Raw genomic sequence first — 16,415 nt, forward strand, 5'->3', positions numbered from 1 at the left:
GCTTCTGTGAAAGCCTGTCCTTCACTGGATACCCACTGAGGTTGGGGGCTGATGGTTGAAGAATGAGGCAGGAGAGGCGGGTGTTGGTTCTGGCTCCATCTACCTTGGGGACCTGGGGCAAGTCCCCATGCCTCTGGGACTCCCTGTTCCTTCTCAGTAACAGGGAGATTAATCTGTGATCTCTAAGTTTCAAGATTCGGGAAAGCAGAACTCTGCTGGTTTAATTGTTTACCCACAGATGTGAAGTCCTGGGAGGGCAGGAGACAGGGCTGTGAAGAGAGCAGGCTCCCTGCGTCTGTCCAGTTCTGTCCTCTGCCTTTTCAGGGAGCCAGAGTAGCACATCCGAGAAGACACACAGTGTCAGAAAGCCCGTGTTCAAATCTGGCTTCCTCCTGTATAGGGTGTATGACCATGGAAAGTGAAAGTGTGAGTCGCTCCATCGTATCTAACTCTTTGTAACCCAGCGGACAGTAGCCTGCCAGGCTCCTCTGTCCATGGAATTTTCCAGGCAAGAATACTGGAGTGGGTTGCCATTTTCCTCTCCAGGGGATCTTCCTGACCCAGAGATCAAACCCAGGTCTCCTGAATTGCAGGAAGTTTCTTTACCATTAAACCTCTTTGTGCTTCCATGTCACTATTCAAAAAATGGATCATTAAAAGAGGAGAGTGAAAAAGTTGGCTTAAAGTTCAACATTTAGAAAACTAAAATCACGGCATCTGGTCCCATCACTTCATGGGAAATAGATAGGGAAACAGTGGAAACAGTGTCAGACTTTATTTTTGGGGGCTCCAAAATCACTGCAGATGGTGATTGCAGCCATGAAATTAAAAGACGCTTACTCCTTGGAAGGAAAGTTATGACCAACCTAGATAGCATATTGAAAAGCAGAGACATTACTTTGCTAACAAAGGTCTGTCTAGTCAAGGCTATGGTTTTTCAGTGGTCATGTATGGATGTGAGAGTTGGACTGTGAGGAAAGCTGAGCACCGAAGAATTGATGCTTTTGAACTGTGGTGTTGGAGAAGACTCCTGAGAATCCCTTGGACTGCAAGGAGACCCAACCAGTCCATCCTAAAGGAGACCAGTCCTGGGTGTTCATTGGAGGGACTGATGTTGAAGCTGAAACTCCAATACTTTGGCTACCTCATGCGAAGAGTTGACTCACTGGAAAAGACACTGATGCTGGGAGGGATTGGGGGCAGGAGGAGAAGGGGACGACAGAGGATGAGATGGCTGGATGGCATCACTGACTCGATGGACGTGAGTTTGAGTGAACTCTGGGAGTTGGTGATGGACAGGGAGGCCTGGCGTGCTGTGATTCATGGGGTCGCAAAGAGTCAGACACGGCTGAGCGACTGAACTGAACTGAACTGAACAGTGTTGTTGTGAAGATTAGGTGAAATAAAGTCTGTAGAGCATAAGGCCTAGATCAGATGCTCAGTCAAGGGAAGGGATGGTTCTAGTTCATGATAGATAGGCAACACCTGAACTCTGGGTGCCTGGTCAAACTAAAACCAGCAGAGAAACCTTACAGGAAGTTAGACTTAGCATCTGACAGAACATTCTGGCTGAAAATATCATCCAGTTGAAATGGACTGTGTTATGGGCAAGCAGCCTCCCTGCTTTCCATGATCATACTGACCTTTGAGGAGACGGCGCCTGCTTGACTGGGATACCAGACTAGGCTTGTGATGGTCACATTCTCCTGTGAAGCCGCCCTTGTGCCCATACCTGCTGGGCACCTCCCCGAGAGCTGTCTGCCTTTCTCAGGCTTGTTTACCAAGGATTCTGAGACTTAAAAAGGCTCGAAACTCACTGGACTAGAACTTGTAAGCTCCATTTCAGCTTGAACATTCCACGAGGCGGGGGAGGCCCCTGGAATGGGCATAAAAGGTCCCTGAATTAAGACAGGAAGATGGGGCAGGAAGCAGAAGTGGCTCAGATGGAATAAGTAAGCAGCACAGGGCACCAGGGAATCAGGAGGGGCAAGGACACGCAGCTTTACCTCAAGGGAAGTGGACTGAAATCCTGTGGCTCAGGAGAAGCACAGGAGAAAGGCAGGCTGGATGAGTGGATATCCCCATCTGGTTCTTCAGAGTCTCTGGTTCCTCTTGTACCAAGTGCTGACCCCTTACTTGAGCTCACAATCAACCCAAAGCAAAAGCCAAGGCAAGGTGGGGAGGTCAAAGAGTGAGGCCAAGGAGTAAGATGAGTATCCCTCTTATTTCATTCTTACCCAGCCTGGCAGCCCCTGGGTGGAGCCCAGAAAGGGGTACTGTTTCTGCCCTAAAAGGTCACAGCTGGCTCTAGGTGCTGTTCCCCTTCACTGTCTGCCAAAGCACTTTGTGGCCCCAAAGCACTCCATCTCTAGGAACTGCCAGTCCCCAGGCCGTCAGCTCGCGTGTGTGTTGAGGGCCCCAGGTCGCTGCCAGTTCCCCAGGAAACCTGTCAAGCTCTGCTGGTGTGTGGTGTCGCCTGGCAGTAACAGGCAGCTGAACCTCGGAGCTTGTCTGACAGTGCCCCGCCGTGAACCAGACTGTCTCCAAACTCCGATTCTTGCAACAACAGTGTCTCAGGCCCTTCCTCATCAATGGAGGGATCGAAGAGGCCAGATAGGAAAGTGCCTTTCTGCCCAGCTGGCTGACCTCCTGGTCCCCTCCAAGCAGAAGAAAACTCCAGGGCAGAGGGGTCAAACAGAAACCCGGGAATAACTGCATTCTAGGGCCAACAGCTTTCCAGAAGGTCTATCTCTGGAAACATGAGAGAGAATGAAAAAGCGCTGTCGCTGGGGTAGCCTAGTAGACAAGCAAAATTTTACAGGATGCAGTGTCCTGGGAGTCAGAGACTGATCCAGTTCTTCACATTTATCTTAGAAGCGCTATGGCCTTCCTCTAGCCTGTTTGTACTCGTGTGGTTGGTGCTTTTAAGTACACCGCTCCAGCACCCTTTTAAAATAGGCTTTTGGCGTTATCTTCTGATTTTTAACAGGAGGTGATTCTGAGAAAACGCCTCCTGGAAGATTCGTGTGTGTGTGTGTTTATGAGGGGGTTTCTATGGTGATTTCAGTCGTTAGCACTGTCACTTTCCTCTCAGTTTTGTTTTTATTCCCATGCATGGTGAAGGTTTCTCAGTTATAAAATTCAGTTGGAAGATGAGATAGTTGGGAACACATAATTCCTCATCTCCTTTCTCATCAGATGACTGAAAGCTTTGTGCTGGTCACAGGATTTGGAAGACTCTTAACTCCTCTCATGCTGAACTTTCTGGTTTTGATTGAGTTCTTGGCAGCTAGATCTTTTGGGGGCCACCGCTGTGTCAGAGTGGTGTGGGGAACCTAAGGCTTGGCAGATGGAGCTCATCTTATTGACCTCCAGCTTCGTTTCCCTCCGCCTCCCCGGCCCCCCTGCATTCCTAACCAGTCCCAGCCCCCAAACATTCCTTCACACCTCCAGACATTTGCTCATATACTATTTCCTTTGCTGAGGCCGTCCTTCCCCCACCTCCTTCCATTTTCCCTACCTGAGCAAATTCTTCTTTTCTTTTAGTATCCAAATGACACCTCCCTTGTAACTCCTTCAAACCACTGATGTAGAAAAGGATGGCCCCCATTGGGCTACCACAGCAATTTGTTCATACTTTTCACACTGCACTGTGGTCGGTAATTTTCTTTCTGCCTGCTCAGTAAGCTGCTGGCTTTATAGCTGTGGTACCTGGTAAACTGGTCCTCAAAAAAAAAAAAAAAAGGGAGAATCCTGATTTGTAGCATTTGTCCATTTCCGTGGTACAAATACGCTCACAGGACTGACTTCAAACTACCACTGTGAAGTCACTGAACACAGACTTGGGAAGAGAAGCACACGAGGCTTCTGTGAACCGCTGTGCGGCGGCTCGGCACACCTTGGAAAGTATCCTGGCCCTTGAAACCCCAAGTCTAACACAGAGCTTGACTCTTAATAGGCTTTCAATACGTGATTGACGAATGAGCAAAAGCCATGGGTGTGTGATGGACAGCTTAAAATTAGGAGTGTGTGGCACTGACGGAAAGCAGAACAAAAGTCCTTTGTGGGCTTGCATGATTGTGAGAACCATTCATTTCTCATCCTCAGTCCCGAAATTAAACCTTCAAGTGTGTTCTGTTCCAGATGCAGATTGAGTTCATAAAACAAGGAAGCATGAACTTCAGATTCATCCCTGTGCTCTTCCCAAATGCTAAGAAGGTAAATGAACAAACAAACGAGTCTTTAAGTCCAGCTTTGGGTTAAAATCTCCAGGATTTTAAGTGGGAAAGCTTGTCAGCTCTTTATCAATCCTTCGAGATAGCAGTGTTGCCAGAAAGATCAACAAGTTGTAGCACTCAGTGCAGAAGCCTGAATCAGGAAGATTTTAAAGCTTTATCTGATAGACCATCGCTGTCCTAATTGTTCAAACAGCCATTACACACAAAGAAGTAGTTTGTGTTTTTAGCCCATGAGACAAAAAGAGGCTGTTCATCTGATACTTCTTATCTCTTGTACATAAAAGTCAAGATGTGAGCATTTTTGGCTGGCTGTTGCATGGAAATGTTTTGTTGAACATAGCTCAGTGCTCAAAGCTGTAGAATACAAGAATTAAACCTACACAGTTACCAAAGGGAACTTTGCTGTGGCTTATAGGAGGGATTGTGTTCACTAGAAGGGCAGGCCAGCGGATTTGGAGAACAGGGACGAAAAACATCTGAGTGCCTGTGCCAGGCTTGGAGAAGTGATGGCAGCTGTGCAGTGAAGGTCTTGGGAGCAAATCCCAGCACCCTGAGCTCAGGCCCAGCCCTGCCCTGGAATATCCCTGAATGTCAGGACTGCATTGAGACTTCTGCCCTGGATAAAGGAGGGTCCAGTTTATGGGACCAGGACCCCTGGGCTGGCCCAGTTCACAACCTGCCCAGCAGCGTGCCTTCTGTCCCTTGCCCAGCCTCTGACTGCTCTCACTGCACGATCTCCTTGCTCGCTGTGCTGTGTCCACTTTGATTCGGTACCAGCCATCCTCTGCTCTGCCATCAAAGAGGAACATCCGAAATGTAGATCTGATCTATCTGTCTCCAGCTTAGAAGTTTTGTGGTGGGTCTCCTCCCGACTACAGATCACGTTCATCTTCCTTGAATGGCATACGAGGCCCTTGAGGAGAGGGCTCTGCCTGCCTGCTCCGCTTCCTGCCTTGCCACTGTGCACACAAATGACACTGTGCTCTGGTCACTGGGGACCGTTTCAGGTGTCCTGCCACATGCCACCCTCTTCCTCTGTCTTTGCACTTGTGTCCTGGCTGCTTGCAGCACCCTTCCCCCGCTTGCCTGTCTGGTGAGCTCTCACTTAGCCCTCTAGCACCCAATCTCTTAGCCTTTCCTGACTGCTCCCCCTTCATGCCCCAAATATTGAATAGTCCTTCTCTTGAGAGTACCTGGAGTCAACAACGGTATGTGGCTGGGGGTGGCAGTGTTGGGAGTAATTGTTTAGAATTACTGGAGCATGGTGACAGAAAAAAAGCAGACCCACTTTTAGTTGGTTTTGTTAATGTTTTTTAAACTTCTTCAAACAATCCTCTTATTACCCACACTCAGGGCAGACTGCTCCCGTCTACCTGTCCCCTTGGCATGCTACTGCCTGGAGAATAGTTACATTTTGACTCCATCATAAGACTATGAACTCCTCAAGGCAGTAACTGTGTCTTTAAAATATATATATATATTTGTTTGGCTGCACTGGGTCTTAGTTGTGGGCTCAGTAGTTGCCCTACGGCATGTGAGATCTTAGTTCTCTGACCAGGGGTCAAAGCTGGCTCCACAAAGTTTCCTCACTCTACTTTTAACATCCTTACTTGTTTTCTCAGTGAGACCTTTCCCTGTGTGCATTCAGTCTCTCAGTTGCATCCAACTCTTTGCGACCCTTGGACACCAGGGGAGCCTGGCGGGCTACAGTCCATGGGTCTCAATGAACTGTACACGACTGAGCGACTGAAAACATACAAGGAAAGGTCTCACTAGAAAACAAGTAAAGATGTAGAAAAGCAGAGTGAGGAAGCTTTGTGGAGATCATTCCCTAATGCCCTCCTTAAAACCGCAGATGTTTCCTCCCTGCCCAGCACTCCCCACCCCTTTTCCTCTGTTTTATTTTTCTCCATGGCCTGCGTTGCCATCGAATACACTACACCTCTGCATCCTCTGTCTGCCTCCAACAGAACGTCCGCTCCCTGAGGGCAGTCTGAAACTGCACTCTCTTCGATCCTCGACTGACACGTTCGGCTTTTGCCGGATCGCTGGGATCTGCGGTGGGGGAACCTCCTTCTTCTGCGGGTCAGACCTGGGGCCAGAGTGAAAGGATAATGAGTTGGATGAATGCCCACAGGCTTGGCACACTTCTGCCGGAGCCACTGGGGAATTCACGTGGCTCTGTGTGACCTCTGTCCTACCCCTTTCAGGGGAGGGTGCTGAAAAGCATGCTGAAAGGCGAAGGGCAGGTAGCCTGGGAGACTGATGGGACATGCCGTGCACATGTGCTTACTGTAATGAGCTACACAGCTGGCACCCGGAGCCAAGAGCATTTTACACGCAAACCCCTTCCGAAAGCAAAACAGCACAGCCCCCAGGAGAGTTCAGCAGGAGATGCCTGCGAAGGGAAAACCGCGGATGTTGGGGAACTGAGCCCAGGATCTGGAATCCAGGTTTTTCTCTAATGGCTTTTGCTTCTGTCGTTCTCTCCTTGCCCTAGGAGCATGTGCCTACCTGGCTTCAGAACACTCACGTCTACAGCTGGCCCAAGAATAAAAAGAACATCCTTCTGCGGCTGCTCAGAGAGGAGGAGTACGTGGCTCCTCCCCGAGGGCCCCTGCCCACCCTTCAGGTGGTCCCCTTGTGACCCCGCACCCCCACCCCAGATTACAGCTCTTGTGGCTGAGGCCAGCTGGCAGCACTCAGGGCTGTTGTCTTCCGTCCCTCCTCGATCGAGGGGCCTTCCAACTCCCAGGAAACCTGTCCTGCAGGGGCCACTTCCTCCTGAGACCTTGAAGGACCTTGTCTTTGAGATGGAGGCCGTGACTGTTCTGCATTCCCTGCTTCTTAAACCCATTGCCGTGCACGTTCCCCCAACACTCTGAGTGTCCAGAATGGGCCCTCAGCACCTAGCGCGTAGACAATACAAGTGACGTTACTGTAAACACCAGCGACCACAAACACTCTCCGCTTAGGGCAACATTTCTGAGTTCGCCAGATGCGGTGTGTCCTCAGACCAAACTGAATCATGTACAAATAATAAAAGGTTTACTCTTTTGTAAAACTGTGTTTTCATTTAGCTCAAAGGAGACAGATATATTAATTTTTATGGGTAGTTGCTTCCAGGGACATCAATAAATCTACTTCAGTATACATTAGACCAATGTAACAGACTGCTTTGTATTAAAAGATGAAGGCCAGATAGTTAAGCATCCCCTTTTAACTTCATCTTGAAAGTTTTATTCCTTTAGTAGAACTTAATAACAATACAACTTTGTACCACATACTACCATGATCCTAAGTAAAATCGTAGCTCTTAGGGCCCGGGCTACATATATCAAAATGTCTGTGAATTGTATGAAGAGACAAGGGGATGTACAGTGCAGGCTAGAATTGTGGATTGGGAGACCTGAGTTATAGTCTTGGGTCTGCCACTAACTAGCTATGGTTTCATGCCACATGGCCTGAGGGACGGTTCCCTGTTCAGGAATCAAACCTGTGCCCTCACAATGAAAAGTGCCAAATCCTAACCACTAGGCCACCAGGGATCTCCCCTGACACTAACAAGCTGCGTGACCTTAAGCAAGTCCTTTCACTTTTCTGAAAAACCAGAGATTCATTTCTATAATTATGTGGACAAAAATATTCCTAATGATCCTACAAGGTTTACAGCCTAGAACTAAGTTATAAATACTCTTGAGTGACTGAGTTTTCATTTGCATAATAATCTAACAGACTGAAATTACATTTTCTCAACACGGATATTTTCTTCTTCTTTTTAATATACCTTCAACAGTACCTTCACATGAATAATATCTTGCTCATCTGGTCTCCACAGAAAGCATACAGAAGCACACCCACATATGAAATATATATATGTACATATATGTATGTGTATGAATATACATAATATATATAGTCTACTACATACAACAAGGTGAAATTAATCATGGCCCAAGATAATAAGCCGATATGAAGACTTTTGGCAGGGCTGAGAGCCATTGCTTCCTCTTCTCTGTCTAGCTAACCTCTTTGTTGCTGTTGTTTAGTCACTTAATCATGTCCAACTCTTCGCAACCCATGGACTGCAGCACACCAGGCTTCCCTGTCCTTCACCATCTTCCGGAGTTTGCTCAAACTCATGTCCCTTGAGTCGACGATGCCATCCAACCATTTCATCCTCTGTCATTCCCGTCTCTTCTTGCCTTTAATCTTTCCCAGCATCAGTGTCTTTTCCAATGAGCCGGCTCTTTGCATCAGTGGCCAAAATATTGGAGTTTTAGCTTCAGCATCAGTCCTTCCAATGAATATTCAGGGTTGATTTTCTTTAGGACTGACTGGTTTGATCTCCTTGCAGTCCTAACCTCTTAAACAAGGCTAAATTGTATTACAATATAGTTCAACCCTTATATGTCATTATGAAAGTGAAAGTCACTCAGTCGTGTCCGACTCTTTGCAACCCCATGGACTATATACAGTTTGTGGTATTCTCTAGGCCAGAATACTGGAGTGGGTAGCCTTTCCCTTCTCCAGGGAATCTTCTCAACGCAGGGATCGAACCCAAATCTCCCACATTACAGGCGTATTCTTTACTAGTTGAGCCACAAGGGAAGCCCTGGAACACCAGAGTGGATAGCCTAGCCCTTCTCCAGCGGATCTTCCCGACCCAGGAATAAAACCAGAGTCTCTTGCATTGTAGGCAGATTCTTTACAACTGAGCTATCAGTGAAGCCCATATGTCACACAGGAAAGAAAAATACGTATCAATTAGAAATAAGGAATTTTGCTGATGAATTGCAAAGAACACTAGTTTTCTTTACATTATAACCTAGATGTCTACTGTGTACAGTGAATGTCTTTGTTTTTAAAACTAGGAAAAGAAAAGCTCATATACTGGAAGTCCTCATTCCTAAGACTCTCTGATGAGTACCTTTAGCATCATAGCATTTGACACCTGATAAAACTGATGTGCTTGTTTAATTAACTCAAATTGCCTGGAAAACATCTCCCACACAAACATTAAATCTTCTCTCTCTCCTTTTATTCTTTTTTTTTTGGAGGTGACAGCATCATCAAGGATTCTACACACAGTTGTAAAAAAAAAAAAAAAAGGCATCAGCAAGGATTACTCTGAAACGTTTCTAGTTTGCGGAGGTTTAATAATGTGATGTTATTACCTTTCCCTCTCCTTGGAGACCTGTCCTGAGCCCTCAGCCACTATTCCTCCCCCTAGGTGAATGATGAGGGTAAGTCCCTGTGTTCCACAAAGAGTCATTAAAGTGTTACAGCTGGTAGCACTGGTAATGAAAACACACACACACACACAACAAAAAGGGCACACACACACACAACAACTAGCCAAATGATGGATATTTGATCCCTGGAGTTTCTATGAAATCTGATAGAAACATCAGAGGAATTACAGCAACTATTTTAGAGCACCGACACAGAGATTAACACTTGGTTTATTTAGACACTACCCTGGTCCTCTTGCATTCATCTGCAGATATTTGTGGGGTGGAAGTGGGGTAGGTCTGACTCAATAAAAAAACCTCTTAGCCTCCAGGCTTTGTTCAGACCTGACCTGAATATTTAAAATGTAATGTTTAGGGAGTTCCCTGGTGATCCAGTAGTTAGGACTTGCCTCTTTCACTGCCGTGAACCCAGGTCCAATCCCTGGTTAGGGAACTAAGATCCCACAAGCTGCACGGTGGCCAAAGAAAACAACAAACTAAAATATTTTAAATGTAATTTTTAATGTCAGTGACTAGTTCCAAAGCATCTGTTTAACTTCTGTATTATTCAAAGACATCTCAGTTCATAGCTATAGTTAAAGTATTAGACTACAGTCAAAGGCTTTCTCAGCTCAGTGCTCAGAAAAATTGTCGATACCCTTTTTCTTTGCTTCCTATTAAATAAATCACCTATTTAAAGACTGGGTTTTTCTCAGAGTCATGTCAGCAAGAGAGGCAAGCTCTCCATCTTGAACATTCCAGAACTTGGTTCATGGTGTTTTGCCAACAGCATTCTTCTCAACCTCAGTCACTTCATCAACCACCTCATCCACTTTGCCAAATGCCCCACTGTCACCATCATGTTTACCAAATGAATTGCAAAGCCCTGTGATCCCTGGGGAATAATCCAGAAAGTCTCTCAAAACACAGGATCTTTCTGTTTCTTCTTAAGTAACCTAGAAGAATCAGTGAGACCCACCTCCTAGTGGCAAATGAAAGAGAAGGAAGGTGAGACTGTGGGAAAATGTCCCACGAAGAACAAATGCCTCTTCTCTTGAAGAATCATGCAGTATTTTTCAAGATAAATAGTTCTGTCCAGGCCCACCAGCCAATAAATAAACAACCACCCAAACCAAAAAGGATGAATGAAATCACCAATATAAATTTAATTCTTGTATCATTTATTTCTGCCCTGGAGTCATTGGTCTGGAAAGGACCTAAAACTCATGCACCTCTGCAGTTTTGTTTAATGCATGAGAAAAATGGGGGTACAGAGAAACCGTGGCTCCACCAAAGCCTCATCCTCGGGCTAGAAGCCAGATAACCCTGGCTGCGCATCTGCAGACATTTATTCTGTGAACCTAGAACTTTCCTAGGGTTTGAAGGTAGATTTATTCAGCAAATGACCCAGTATCTCCTGGAGGTAAACTGAGCCTCATGAACATAGGAGGCCTGAGGGAAGCTGCACCTCGGTGGCTCAAGGATTAAATGATCACGTTGCAACTTGTTCTGTGGGAAATTCTTTGGGGAATTAATTATGGTTGTGATTACACGGAGTGTGACTTTTCTTGAAGTCGTTTGGCATATTTATTTTATCCTGCTAGTCCAGGAAATTGAGGCACAGTTGAAAAGACTTTGACACCTTCCAGAAGCCTACAGACAAAACCTGCCAGGAGATTGGTTTCTTTTTGTTGTATCTGTCAATTTCCAAAACAACAACAAAGCAAAGGTTTTTATTTTTTAATACTGTGATAGTCATCTTGCCCTCCCTCCTTTTTTCTTTTGTCATCTCCCCTCTTCTGATTCTATAAAAGTGACCCTGGTTGGAGTGATACATAACTGTTTGGAACACCTGCACTACCTTTCAGATGAAGCAATGAGAAATGGATGGGTCTGGCTACCTCTCCTGTGGGTAAGGGGGAGGCTTTGGGAAGAGATGAACGTCAACAACATAAAGGAGCCCAGCTCATTCAATACAGCTGGCATTTGGGAAGGCCTGGTGCCCAGGCAGGACAGCATGTTCCTAACGTCATACTGATTTGTTTCATTTTCTATTGCAAAAGGCTTTCAGATAGAATCATGAGATGCTGGTGGGAGGCTTTCAAAGACCCTGGGCAGTCACGTGCTGCAAACCCACCCTCGTGTGCCACAGCCCCTCCATCTGTGCCATGCTTTTACTCCCAAATCTTTAGCCTCAAGCCAAGCAGGTGGGACCTGCAAGGGGGATGTTCAGTGTAGTTCAGTTCTCTATTGAATCTCCCAAGGACTGTCTGAGTCTGGGGCTCAGTTACACTTACACAGGTGTTTAGGAAGTGATATTTGAGCCTTTGCTAAACAATGGAAGTCTTGGATCGGCATGTACCTGGGCAAAGGTGACCATGGTCGGGACCTGCCTGCTCTTTTCCGGAAACACTTGTATGGAAGGAGTAATTGCAGCCCCTGTGTCTCTCAGGACCTGTGAACTAAGACCAGGAGGGCGCATGCTTCTTGCCCTTTGCCTGACCTCCCTTGGCTCCCTTCACCAGGAAGGTGCTGATGGTAGATGGCAGCAGGGGAGAGAGAGAGGGAGGGCGAGAGAACTCATGCCTGATGGATCCCATTAGGCTTAGTGTGCAAAGCAAGTTGAGATGAAGTAGCTGCTCTGGTATGCGGCCAAAACTGCTGTTCTATTTTTAGTCCCTCCCGCGTGCTTCTCAGCCCCGCATTGTAAGCCTGGGCACCTGGATCGGCAGCGAGACAGGGAACTGAGCCACTCGTTTGTAAAGCTGGAAGGAAGGAGGCCATTGATGCGGGGCTTGTTTATCGCTGACAGGGAAGGGGGAGCTGGAATGTTAATGAGGACGGTTCTCTGAAGCACGCCTTCATGGTGAGCTAGGAGTTCAAAGGAGAAGGCAGGCTCAGTCCTGTGCCCAGCAAATGTGAACCGTTGATAGAGGGAAGGAGAAATCAATTATGCTGTCGCAGGCCTCATGTCATTGTGCTGGAGTTGTTAGGAAAGGTAGGACAAGGACCAGATCGCAAAAGGAAACAAAGCCACATGGCCTTGAAGTATAACGAGTTTGCCATGGCAACTGATGGAAATGAGCCTCCGGGGCCCTGAGCAGGTGTGTTATCTTACAGAATAAACAGACTTCTCTCACTCCCAGGTTTTTATAATAAAACCTGTGTTTGGATTACTTTCCCCCTCCTCTTTGTTACCGGGAGAAGCTGGCTGTTGCTCAATCAGCCCAAGGCTCTGGTGAGGGAAATGTAATCAGTGTTATCAAAAGGGCTGTTTTTGAAAAGCTGGCACTCGGCTTGGCCGCCAGCCTCATCGCTGAGCAGCAGCTGGGCTACAGGTACCTGTCTGGCCTTTGCCACCTTCCAGGTGATGCCTGGCCCAGAAATCCGCCTGTTCACGCGTTCAACGGTGTGATGGGGAGGTGGGGCTCTCATGCTGGCGGTGGTCAAAAGCTGCAATCTTCCAGGAAGAGGAGAAATGTGTTTAGGTGAGTCTGGGACCCAAACAGTTTTCAGTATCTTGCATTATCTGGGATATGGGCCAAGGGTTCCTTGAGTTCAGGGATTAACTGATTCTATCTCCCAGTCTGTTGCTATAACAAAGTTCAGTTGCTCAGAAACTTGCAGAGAGCTGCTGTTTCTCTGAGCTTTAAATCCATCTGAGATAGGGTCTGAGGTGACAGATTCTCATGTCCAAAATGTACACAAAATATGGAGATTTTGTAAAACCCTCCTAAATCAGAAAGAAAAGTTGACACTCTATTGTTCCAAGGCCAAAACCAACACAGCAGGATGGTCCTATTTTCATTGCTCTCACTTTGTGACTAAAGGAAAACTTCCATTCTAGCTTCAAATTGAGTTTCAAAACAAGATGCTCTTGTTTGAGTTTCAAACAAGATGCCCAAGAGTTTCATAACAAGCTCATAGGACAGGGACAATTCTATTCTGAAAGTGAAGTAGCTGCTCAATCATGTCTGATTGTTTGTGACCCCATGGACTATAGCCCACCAGGTTCCTCTGTCCACGGAATTCTCCAGGCAAGGATAATGGAGTGGATTGTCATTCCCTTCTCCAGGAGATCTTCCCAACCCAGGGATCGAACCTGGGTCTTCTGCATTGCAGGCAGATTCTTTACCATCTGAGCCACCAGGGAAGTCCAGTTTTACACTAGGTTTGGGCAAAACACATCCAACCCAAGAAGAATTGTGCCACCAGCTGTGTCCAAAACTCTCAGGCAGCAGTTACTGCTCCACAGCACTACACTGCACCCCCAGCTTCTTTCTTTCCTCCAGTAAGATGACCCACATCAGCTCCTGCCCCTCTGTAGAGACCTATCCCCCCAGACAACGCCCTGGCTGCCCCTCCATGCATCGCCTGATCTTTAAGCTTGGTAAGAAAAAAGTGGCCTGAAGAATGGATTTAAGCTATGGTGTCAGTGTGGAAACGATTTCATGCACAAACCCTCTCAGGCAAAGTGGCATCACCAAGGCCAGGCACTAAACCATGCTGTGAGGTAGGCTTAAGGGTGGGGGGGGGGCACTCCAAAGTGGATGGGCAGGGCCTTCCCACATTCAAACTTTTGAAATTCAAGATTCTAAACTAGGTCTTTGGATACCAGCATATACTTATTCTTTGAAAAGACACAGAAAGCGGAAGTTTCTGATAACCCAGAGTGAGCATGAGAGTTCCAAATGCATCATGTTACCATTTCTAAAGAAACTGTCCTCCAAAAGCTAAACCAGAAGGGTCAGGGGTGTGGTGGGGAATGGGGAGGTTTAAGCAGCAGTCACAGATCGGCAACCCACCTCCAATTACTTATTAAATGTCTACTATGTGCAGGGGGCTCTGCTTGGCACAAGGATCGGTGAGACATGCTGTTGCCCTCCAACTATTTAAAATCTAACCGAGGAGCTAGGCCATCCTGTGAGAAGAGAAAACCCAAGGCAGCATACAGTAGAAGCTGAGCCAGTTGTTGGGCCAGCTGGTCCCTTTTCCCTGGTCCTCATATGACCGGGGACTGAGCTTTCATTTATGCAGTTTCAAGGTCAGATCTTCAAAGAAGTGTGAGATTGGAGATTTTTCCTAATAGGAGATGTCCTCACGTCTCCTAAACACATACACCTTTTAGATTATAATATTCAGAGTCCCTGTAAATCACCATGTAAATGAGATCTGAGTTAGGAGACAGAATGTAAGAAATGGGAAAGTATAAAAATGCATCACAGAGTGTGCACATTAAGCCAATAAATGACAGTGCAGCCCACAGGGCATATATCAGTCTTCTGTAAAGAGCAGCCTAGACACATGCCTCAAGGAAGGCCAGGCAACACTGTAGGTAGTGGCAAGGTGAGGAAGTGCTATTTACACCTGGGGTTGGGGGAGAGACCTAGCTGGTGCTGGGATCACCTTAGAGAGAGCAAACGGATTCATGCACTCTGTTGGGTAGGTTGTAGAGAATGTTTGAAGCTAATCCTATCAGCTAAATATACAAGTAACTGAGCCAGAGAGCACAGAATGATAACGTGCTGGAATGGACAGAGAGACTCTCCATGAATGAGTACAGGCATTGTCTAACATGCTCAAACAACATCTGTGGCAGAAAACACTGACCAGCTTGGTCTGTGATGTGTTTTGACATGTTTTGTACTTGAGTGAGTAGTAATCAGACACACCTGAGTCTGAATCTTGGTTTGCTTACAAGGTGTGTGTTCTTAGACACAAGTTATTTTACCTCTCAGAGTCTCAGCCATTGTAATGGGGACAACAGAACAACTTCTAGGGAGGTTATCAGGATAAGGGAAGATGGATGATACAAATATTGTAGAACAGTGCCTGGCATGTAGTAAATAATAATCCTTCATTTCTTGCCCTTTCCTTCTTGCTTTCTACCTCATAATGAATGATTATTTATGGGAACTTTGAATCTTTTCTTATTTTTAAAAAGTCAAACGGCAAATCCTAACAACAAACTTTCAGTTTAAAAATGAAGCCTCAGGAGAAGTCAGCTTATGAGCTTCTAAGCTGAAAACTTCCATTTAGCTTTATTTATTTGTTTATTTGACTGGGCCAGGTCTTAGCTGTGGTACATGGGGTCTTTAGCTGCAGTATGTGGGACTTTTAGCGGTGGCTTGTGGGATCTGGGCTTTCCTGGTGGCTCAGACAGTAAAGAATCTGCCTGCAATACAGGAAACCTGGGTTTAATCCCTGGGTTGGGAAGGGAAAGGCTACCCACTCCAGTATTCTTGCCTGGAGAATTCCATGGACAGAGGAGCCTGGTGGCTTACAGTCCATGTGGTCTCAGAGAGTCAGACACGAGTGAGCAACTAACACACACACACACACATATATGGGATCTAGTTCCTTGAGCAGGGATCAAAGTCAGCCTCCCCCAAGCCCCAGTGACCACTAGACCGCCAGGCAATATCCTTCCATCTAGGTTTTCAGAGAAGCTCACCAGCACAGTTTGTTTTAATAAGACCTGCAAGAAGGCACAGCAGACCCAGAACAACCATGGCATCTGGAGACAGACCTCTTTCCTCCAGCATCTTGCTAGGGAGCAGGGCGCCAGCAGCACTGGCTTGGATGATGAGAGGTATAACATGTCAGACTTGGCAATGAGGTTTGACGTGAAAGGAAACTAACTTTAGAGATTCATAATGGGGCCTCAAAAATAGGATAATGGATTTGAAACTATTTTAAAAAGTAATCTGAAAGGCAGCTTTGTGTTCACATTATACCTATTACTTAGAAAAGGAAGTTTTGAATTTGGATTGGGAAAACTGTTATGCTTTCCTCTGGCTCTGCTTTTCCAAGAAATGAGGTAGCACCACCTTCTCTCTTCAGAGCCTGCTGTGAACTATCTAGCCAGGGAGCAAAGTGGGCGGGGGTGCAGCGAACATTTTGATCGAAAGATAGTTACCGTGTTGACTCAGTTCAGTCGCTC

General features: G+C 46.5%; 1 protein-coding gene across 3 annotated transcripts in view; it reads left to right on the top strand.

Annotated features, from left to right (window-relative positions):
* TRAF3IP2 (TRAF3 interacting protein 2) overlaps positions 1–7,302 on the top strand; it is a 48,534-nt gene extending 41,232 nt beyond the window's left edge. For 2 of the 3 annotated variants that reach the window (XM_040238479.1, XM_040238478.1), the window contains exons 8-9: positions 4,144–4,218; positions 6,739–7,295. In XM_040238479.1, coding sequence (XP_040094413.1) covers positions 4,144–4,218; positions 6,739–6,885 — 222 coding nt within the window. In that variant the 3' untranslated portion in view covers positions 6,886–7,295. Of the gene's footprint in view, positions 1–4,143; positions 4,219–6,738 lie in introns of all 3 variants that reach the window. The other variant, XM_040238477.1, reaches the window with a different exon arrangement.
* Positions 7,303–16,415: the final 9,113 nt, after the last annotated feature.

The sequence above is a fragment of the Oryx dammah genome, unplaced genomic scaffold (assembly GCF_014754425.2).
Source record: "Oryx dammah isolate SB20612 unplaced genomic scaffold, SCBI_Odam_1.1 HiC_scaffold_4, whole genome shotgun sequence".
NCBI classification, from domain to species: domain Eukaryota; kingdom Metazoa; phylum Chordata; class Mammalia; order Artiodactyla; family Bovidae; genus Oryx; species Oryx dammah.